General features: G+C 56.3%; 1 protein-coding gene across 1 annotated transcript; it reads right to left on the reverse strand.

Annotated features, from left to right (window-relative positions):
- Positions 1–607: 607 nt before the first annotated feature.
- On the reverse strand, positions 608–8,340 carry LOC134423886 (galactose-3-O-sulfotransferase 2-like). Its single transcript, XM_063167392.1, has 4 exons — positions 8,312–8,340; positions 4,079–4,189; positions 2,491–3,409; positions 608–1,510 (listed from the first exon to the last, which is right to left on the reverse strand). The coding sequence occupies exons 1-4, from the start codon at positions 8,338–8,340 to the stop codon at positions 608–610; spliced, it is 1,962 nt and encodes a 653-aa protein (XP_063023462.1).
- Between the last annotated feature and the right edge of the window lie 619 nt (positions 8,341–8,959).

The raw sequence follows: 8,959 nt of genomic DNA on the forward strand, positions 1-8,959 counted from the left end.
TTAAGTGGAATTTAAGGAGTGACAGTGACTGTTGTTATCTTCAATTAAGAAGCTGCTTTTCCAGCATGGTAATATCAACGGAGCAGGGACGAGGTGCAGCTGCACAGACAGACAGACTCATTCCCATGCTGTAAATCAAGCCTTTTGGGATTTTTTGGGAGAGTCAATCCTGCTGGGATTTTTTTGAGAGAATAAATCCTGCTGGGATTTTTTGGGAAAGTCAATCCCACTGGGATCTTTTGGGATCTTTTGCCCACAGCTCTGATTTACAGCTTGGCCCTGTTCTGTCGCACCCCACTGCGGGGCTGATGATTTGGGCTGCCCTCCTGGACCTGCTCCTCGCTGCTGGAGCTGGTGCTGTCCTGAGGCTCCAGCTGCTGTCTGAGGGGATTTCCCTGTGGAAAAGTCCTGTCCATCCCCCGAGACCCCCTCTGCGGCCTGTCCGGAGCTTGTGCCCAGCAGCGGGGCACGGACAGAGGGCCCGGGCAGGGCAGCCCCGGCCTGAGGGCCGAGCCCCGGCGTCCTCAGGAAATTGAGAAGGATGCCCGAGGGCCGAGCCTCGCTGTCCGGAGCAGATGGGGAAGGACGCCCCAGGGTCCAGCAGGGCTCAGTTTCGGGCGGGCTCCGGCCGCTGCGGAGGATGGAGCTGGGGAGGCAGCGGGCCGGGGGCTCTCAGTTTCGGGTGGGCTCCGGCCGGTGAGGCAGCGGGCCAGGGGCTCTCGGGGGCCGGCGGCGGGGGGAACTGCTTCTTGTAGAGCAGGCTGCTGTACTGCAGCTCCGGCGTGACCAGCCGCCGGCAGGTCCGCTCCAGCTCCCGAGGCAAGCCCTGCTTGAGGTTATAGCCCAGGATCCGGGCCCCGCCGTGCTGCAGCGGCCGCAGGGAGCTGTCCTTGATGTCCTTGGGGCCCACGCTGCCCGTGCCCTGCAGGCAGGCCCGGGCCAGCTCCGCCTGCCGCTGCCGCAGCGCCCTCACCTCCCGCCGCAGCCGCTCCCGGCCGATGAGGCGGTCGAGCCTTTCCCAGAAGGTCCTGTTAAAGTGCGTGTAGATCTCCCAGTCCAGCCTGTTCCAGGCTTTCAGCTTCTCCACGACGGAGTCCGGGAGCGGGGACTTGGTGCTGCTGTCCCTGCTGTTGAGCGGGAAGGAGACAACGCTGTCCAGGTCCCAGCACAGCATCTCCTTCAGCAGCACCATGGACTCGTCAAAGTACTCGGAGATGAGCAGGAAGTCGAAGGACGCCTCGATGGCCTTCAGCATGAGCTGCACCCGCTCGGGGGACGCGTCCCCGTCGGGGTTGAAGCCGAAGTCGAAGGTCATGAGGTTCCTGGCGTAGTGGCGGTCGCCGCTGGCGGGGTCGTAGTAGCGCCAGGGCTGGCTGAGGAACTCCTCCAGGCTGCGGACGCGCGAGAAGGCCGAGGCGCCCTTGTAGTACACGAAGGAGGACTCCATCAGCTGCACGGGGTTCCTCAGGATGGAGAAGTAGATGGCGGAGTTGGGCACCACTTTCTGCACCTGCAGAGGAGGAGAAGGAGGGTTTGAAGGTGGGGCAGGGAGAGGGGACCCGCTCACCCACAGTGCTGGTGGGCAGAGGCACCTGCTGGGGCTGGAGATGGGGGATGCTGGGGAGGATTTCAGGGTGCAGCTCATCAAAGGAGCTGTGGGGATGTAGGGGATAGAATATAAGGAAATAAAGATAGTGTAGAAAGTAGTCTTACCCCTAAGGAGTTGCAGCTGGGCCAACTATCAAGGATTAGGAACAGGCCTGGCTTTAACAGGCCACAGCTGCAAGCAATGAGAGGAAGAGTGCTATAAAAGAGTGGGGTGGCTGGTTGAGAAGGGAACTGGGGTTGGCTACTTTGTGGAGAAGAAAGCGTCAGTGCTCTGAGGAGCAGCCCATGAGAAATACCAAGAAGGTATGAAACTTTTGAGATAAGGTGACAACAGTATGGAACCCCTGCGATAAGATGACAACATGGAGAGCTCCAGAAGAGTCACACGGGGAGAGCAGTGAGCAAAGCTCCCCACAGTGGGCTGCCACAGCTGTGTGGCCGGGCTGGGATGGAGATACTAGCCATGTCCTTCCCTTTGCCCATGTCCACCTGTCCTCAGGTGGCACCAGAGGGGTGAATGCTGGGCATGGCTGACCTGAGCTGATGCACTCTGGTTGTTCTCTTGCAGCTGGTCCCCTCTGGGCCTGTCCAGGGAGCAGGACATGTCCCAGGGCCCACCAGGCAAGAAAGAGATGAGAGTTGCTGGCTGCTACAAATGCTGTCTCCCACTTTGCCATGGCTCACAGCACTGGGCTTCAGCAAACCTGCTCACAGAATCTCTCGGGAGGTGCCAACAACATACCAGGTACCCGTGGGCCATCCTAACTCTCTTTAGCTCATCCCTGCAGAGTTTATGTGCTCGACAGGTGCCTCTCCTTGTGCCCCCCGAGCCCCTGTCCCCGTTCCCTGCCCGTGCCCCCAGGGTGGCAGCGTTGCCCGTACCTCTGGCTGCAGGAAGCGCATGTGGTGGCAGAGGATGTTGAAGCGCCGGGGGCTCAGAGGGGAGAAGCCCTGCACGAACTTGGCCAGGAAGTGGTGGGGGTAGTAGAGCTGGAAGCCCCCGCCCTTGGGGAAGGCGAAGGTGAGGTTGTGCGTCTCCCCAAAGCGGAACAGGATGTTCATGACTGTGCTGCTGGCGCTCTTGTGGACCTTCAGGAAAACAATGTCAGTCTTGGGCTTGCACGTCTTCCCTTGAGAGGTGACTCCTCTGGCCTGCCGGACTTCTCCAGCTGTTACCTCCTGGATCTTAAAGGCTTCTGTCCAGCTTGGGAGAAATCCTGTCTGCAGGGCTGTTTTGTAAGAATCCTCTGCCTGCAGAGGTTGAGCTGAGTTTGGGATGGGCTGTGTAAATGAGGTGCCCCACTCAGGGTGAAGAGAAGTCACAGCTTGAGGCTGAGTCTGGCTCTGTACCTCCACCTGCACCATTCCAGGTGGGGACATTCCCCTCTGCTCCTCTGTGCTCAGCCTGTTTGCAAAGATGATGAACTTGCTGGTGATAGCTTCTGCCAAATCTGCAGTGACCCTCCCGGGAGGGCCTGGAGAAGGACTTTCCCTAGCTGCATTTTTCAGGCCAGGAAGCTGGGTTTTCAGCTCTGTGGGTGACAGATAGGCTCTCACCTTCTCACTGCTCTCCCCAGGCTGCTGCATCCAGCTCTCCTCCTGGCTGCTGCCCGGAGAGGTCTCCTGTCTGGGGTACAGGTGCATCCTGAAAACATCCTCGGTCGAGGCAGGGGCTGGCTCAGTTTCCCCTTGCCCCTGAGGGGAGTCATCCTCCCACAGCAGGTCAGGGCTGTGCAGGGCAGAGCTGAGCTCATGGCCCGTGGTCTCCTGCAGGTCCCGCTCCAGCTCACACTGGCAGCTCCTGTGGTGGGGAGGACACAATGCTCAGCTGCAGGAGGTGGGAGGACAATGCAGAGGCAGCTTCTCTGCAGCCCAATGAACCTCCTGACTCCCTAAAGTCACCCCAAAACACATTCCCTCCTTTTCGTGGGGTGGGTGCCCTTGCTGATGGGCTTCACTGCTGCCCTCAGGGGTGGGGTGTGGGGGTGCAAGAACTTTGGGCTTGATCATCTTGGAGGTCCTTTACAACCTTAATGATTCCATGAAGAGGAGAAGGACAGGCCAGCGGTGATGTGGCAGTGTCTCTGTCTTGCTGGAGCATGACAGGACAGTGGAAGGGGTGCAGCAGGAGAAGGCAAGGAGAGAGAAGAGCTGGTGGTCTGGAGAAGCTGGAGGAACGATTGCAGATAACCCCAGACTGGGAGGGCTGGGCTTAAGGGCTGTAGGGTTTTGTGGTGAGCCAGGACAAAGCCCAGAGCAGCCTTGTGTGACCCAGGGTGGGCTCAGCTCTGGCCAGGGCACAGGGGTGAGCTGTGGGACCCTCAGAGGGCTCTCTCTCACCTGGATTTTCCTCCCTGTCTAAGGATGACCTTGCTGGGTGTTTTTCAGGAGGGCAGTTCTGAGCCCACCTCAGTGGCCAGCAGAAGGCTGGAGAAGGAGGTGCAGGTGCATAATTGTGCTCAGGACCTACCCAAGAGGCTGCAGCTTCTCCACAACCTGAAGTGTGACCAGGAGGAGGACGAGGAGGCTGAAGGAGATCCAGAGCCGACCTGGCTGGCACCTGTAGATTGCACTCAGCTTCCTGCAAGGAAACAGACATTTGAGCGCATTTGTGGGGAGGAAATGCCAAGACCAGGCAGGAGAGATGCCTTGAGGCTTTTTTATTTTTATCTTTATTTAAGGTAGGTCCCGTTTTCAGGGGCGGAAATGATGCAGAGGCAGCGATAACTGGGGAACCTCCAAGGCTGTGCCCCAGCAGTGCAGCCTCATGGAAATTTCCAGATGGGCCACAGGCATTGTGCTGAAAAGCAAACAGTGATAACCACTGAGTCCCTTGGCTGCTCAGGGACGCCTTCCTGGAGCAGCCTGGGCTCCCCCCAGGCAGCAGGAACAGGGCACTGCCTGTGTGCTCCCTGCCCTGCCTGCCCAAGAAGGATCAGGATCTTGTCTTTATCAACATGGACAATAAAACTCTTTTTTTCCCTGCTCTCCCCACTCTCTGCTGTTGGACTGCCATCTGCACAGGCTCCAGCTGTGGCTGCAGATGTGGTGCCACCATGAGGGCCCCAGCAGTGCCTGGATTTTGGTCTGATTTTAGCCACGTCTACAACAGCAGTGTCATTTCTTCAGGCCATCAGAATTGTGCTGTTGTGTATGGTGACATTAAAGCCATGGAAATGCTGCCACAGGGCTCCTTCTCTTTGTAGGGCTTGCTGCAAACCCTGGTGGAGCTTGATTGTAGCTTTAATCTTCAGTGGAAGAATTGAGGGGCTGAATTTCCTGGAAAAAAAGGATTTATTTGTATTTTCCTCTTCACAGAAAGGTTGTCCAGTCCCAGGAGATGTGACACTTGGAATCATGGGTTAGTGGTGGCCTTGGCAGCGTTGGGGGAAAGATTGGACTCGATGATCTTTGAGGGCTTTTGCAACCTGAATGATGCCATTATTCTGCTGGGTTTTCCCCTGGGAGCTCATTGTGGCACAACAGGAGATGATTTGTCCTGAGGATCTGGTTAAACCCTCTGGGATTGGGCTCTGATGTGGGGGAAGTCCAGCCAGTCAGCCTCAGGTGGCTGCTCTCCCCTCTCAGGGAGGGAGAATCACAGGCAGCAGGGATCCTAATGGGAGGAATTAATGACAGCAGAAATGTGGGCAGAGCCTGCTTGGAAGCCACATTTCAGCCAACCTGGGTTTGTTGTCATTTCTGCCTTCCTGCAGTGGTCAGCTTTGGACCAGGACAGTGGGACTGCACAGAGCTGCTTGTCCTCACCTCCGTGGTGCATTATCTCCTGCTCTGGGCAGTGCTGTGACATTGGGAGCAGAGTTCTCTTGGTGAGGCAGCAGTGACACAAACGTGGGCTGTCCGAAGGGGTCACGTGCATCCCAGGGTACAGGTCAGAAATTCAGGTTTGCTACTCAGAATGGCTTTGTTCCAGGAAAATCATCAGCTGTCAGGATTAAGTAGTGGTTTGATAATGGCAGCACTGCTTGCAGTGGTTGGATACTCATGCACACAGTTCTGCCCTGCTCCCAAAAATGCCCCTTCACTGAGCTGAAAGTCCCTGCTGCTCCCAGGAGGATTTCAGTGTCTGAACTGCTCAGGGCTGGAAAGGCTGGGAGCTTTTAGGCCATGGCAGTGGTGCTGAGGATTCAGAAGGTGTCATCACTGCATGGGATTGATTACTGCCCATCACAGCATCCCCAATCCCCACAGCAACCTGGAGGTATCCATGCTCTTTGCTACTCCAGGAGCAGGCTGCCAAGCTCAGACGAGACAGGAGGTGGCAGATGCACGTGTGGGTCACTGCCTGGCCATGCCAGTGGCACAAGGAGGCCCTTGTGAGGTCAGAGATAAGCAGATGTGACAAATAACAGAGCAGGAAAATGCTTAAACAGAGCTTAAAATGCCAAGAGGTGTTAAAGAGGGAGGGTTGAAGCAGAGACCAGGGCTGGTGTGAGGAAAGGTTTGTTGAAATAACTCCATGTGGAAGATCAGAGACCACAGAGGAAGAAGGCAATGAGGGAGGAGATGCTCCACAATGAAGTGATGGTTGGAGACTCGATCCACCTTTCCCATCACTCCAGGCAAGGCTGATCATCATTTTGTCTGTCTGATCATGGTAAGATAAGCAGCAATGAGGGAATGAAGAGCTGCACCACTGTGATATTTAGGGATACACACAAACTCTTAGGAAGACCTGTAGAAGCACCCAGTAATGAAGGCAGAGCAATGGAACACTTTCCCCCAGACAGGGCTGGGAGCAGCACCCTCTGCCACTCCCTTATCTGTATCTGGTGCAGGTATAACCCTGGCCTTGCTTCCACAGAGGTCCTAAACTTTCAACCTGTGACAATCTGTGAAAGATCCAGGTCCTTTGGCTCTTTTTTGGTGGCTGGTGTGTTGGTGGAACACCCAGCTGACAACACACAACACGTGCTGGGCTGACATGTGTTGGGGTGGCCAGGCTGGCACAAAACCACAGCCTTTCCTTCCTCCTCTGGGCTGGCTCTGTGAGATACAGGGACATCAAGGAGGGTGTGCTGAGAAAGTGGCAGTGCTGAAATTGCCAAGAAGTTGCACTGAAGGCAGCAAAACACCCATTAAGTGGCACATGGTGCATGAGCAGCCCTTGTCTTGGAGGCTGGAGCAGGTTGGCAAGAGGTACCTGAGCAGCAAACCTTCAAAAGGCTCAGCTGCCCTCTGTGCTGCACAGCTCTCCATTTACACTCTGGGATGGGATCAGGGATGTGGGGCAGAGTTAAACACCTGAGACCAGAGCACCAGGAAGGGCTCCAGGCTGCACTTGGAGCCCTGCAGGGCAGATTGGGCTGCAAGAGCCCAGCTCCTGCAGAGTCTTTGGAGATGCCTCCATCTGTGGGCAGGCTACAGCTGAAGAGCCCCCTCAGACCAGAGCCTGGGTGCTGTCACCTCCAGAAGTGACAAGCAGAGTGCAGAGCTGGATGCAGCACCCCAAAGAGCCCCCTCAGACCAGAGCCTGGGTGCTGTCACCTCCAGAAGCGACAAGCAAGGTGCAGAGCTGGATGCAGAACCTCAAAGATGCCTTTGGCTGCAAGGTCCCAGTGGAAGAGCCAGAGCAGCTGGATCTCCCCATGCTGGCTCAAGGAATTGAATCTAAACCTGAACTGATGGTGAAATCTTTGTAAGGGATGCTGCTCCAGCTGTCTCAGTGCCAGACCCAGCAGGACAGAGGGTGCCACTTGTTCTCAGCAGGGCTGCAGATTTCCCCTCTGTTATTCTCCCCCCTTCTCCAAGCAAATCTTCCCTCCAACCCTGTCCCTTTCCTTGTCCAACCCAGAGACAAAAGCTCCAGCCAGGATGGGGCTGGCTGGAAGCTTCAGGGCCCTCAGGGTCTCAGCAAGCTGCAGGAGGTGCTGAGGCTGAGCTCACCAGGCAGGTGAGTGGCAGAAAAAGATTTTACTGTTTTGCTGTGCCCAGATATTCTCCAGGCAGTGAGCAAAGTTGCACAAGGAATTAATGTACACAGTATGTACACCAGCCACAGCCTGCTCCCTCTGACCAGTTACTGGAGCCAGTTTTTTGGCAGTAAATGAGAAATTGGGCAGAATGGTCAGCAGGATGCTCAGGTGGCACAGCAAGGGCACAATGGCACTGTCTGCATCAGTGCCCACCCTGCACTTGACAGCTGGGTTGGGAATAACCCTGAGCCCTCTCACCTTGCAGCTCTCCCCCAGCCAAAGGACTCTGCTGCAGAGTCAAGCCTTGCCCTTCCCTCATCCCTCCTGTCCAAACCAGAGCCTGTGCAAGGGAGCACCTCACCCTAGGGGCTGCCATGTGAAAAACTTGCCCAGAGACACATTTCTGCTCCACATCTACTCCTCTGGTGATCCCTCACCTGGGATGCTGCAGGAGGGACCAGCATCACAGTGCCCTGCCAAGGTCTGTGCCATTCTCCTTCCTTTGTGGCAACAGCCTCACAAATGATGCTGTTTTCCAGCTGCCTTTGGAGCATCACAGAAGGGAAAATCCCCATCACCCCGGACTGCCCTGCAGTGATGAGGAGCAGAAACATCTCCCTGCCCATTCCATCACCACTTAAACTGTTTCCCAACACAAAAGGATCTGCAAGGACATCAGGACATCACCTCCAGGTAGGACAGAAAGAGAATTTTACTTAGGGAAATAGTATTTTACCTAAATAAATACATAAAAATCTTCCACTTACGTGATCAAATACCTCTTGAATTTCAGCATGGTGAGCTGGAGCCCTGGCTGGGAGCGGGTGGTTATCACCCGCCCGGGAGACTGGAAAGCAAACACCTGGAGCCTGCCTTGTGTGCTGTGGCCAGAGGCTCCTCCCCAGGGGGGGCACTGGGACACAGATCCTGTCAGACCTTCCCACCCGTGCCCTGTGCCTGCCCCAGGGAGTGCCCAGCCTCTGGCAGGGTGAGTGGCACCTTCACCCCTGCCACGTCACACGCAGCGTTGGGCGCGCTGTCCGCCCAGGCCAGTGTCCCTGCCTCACTCCTTGGTTTCACCCATGGCTGCTGGTGTTCCACTCTGACCCTCTCTTTTCCTTTCTCATGTCCTGATTTTGCTTCTTGACAAAGCTGAGGGCAGAGCTGGTTGTGACTGCTGAGCTCTTGGCAATCCTGATGTCTCCAGGTCGGTGCTGCTGAGGCTCTGTGGTGGCTGGGTCACCCCTGCATGGCAGGGACCTTGTCCTCTCTAGTGCACCATGGCTCCATCCATGCTGGGATGGGAGTGTGGCTGTCCCCAGCTCCCTCCTTTGCTGGCTTGGGTGGCACAGGGGCCAGTCTGAGCATGGCACATGGAAGACATTGATGTGAAGTGGTGTCTGGAGAGGTGAATG

The sequence above is a fragment of the Melospiza melodia genome, chromosome 12 (genome assembly GCF_035770615.1).
Source record: "Melospiza melodia melodia isolate bMelMel2 chromosome 12, bMelMel2.pri, whole genome shotgun sequence".
In the NCBI taxonomy this organism is placed as follows: Eukaryota; Metazoa; Chordata; class Aves; order Passeriformes; family Passerellidae; genus Melospiza; species Melospiza melodia.

Bases quoted from the DNA above. Each gene is read 5' to 3' on its own strand.
- LOC134423886 (XM_063167392.1), bottom strand. From the start codon at position 8,340: ATGCTGAAATTCAAGAGGTATTTGATCAC. The intron at 4,190-8,311 runs GTAAGTGGAAGA...GTTTCCTTGCAG, and splicing joins TTCAAGAGGTATTTGATCAC to GAAGCTGAGTGCAATCTACA. The intron at 1,511-2,490 runs GTACGGGCAACG...CCTCCTCTGCAG, and splicing joins TGCGCTTCCTGCAGCCAGAG to GTGCAGAAAGTGGTGCCCAA.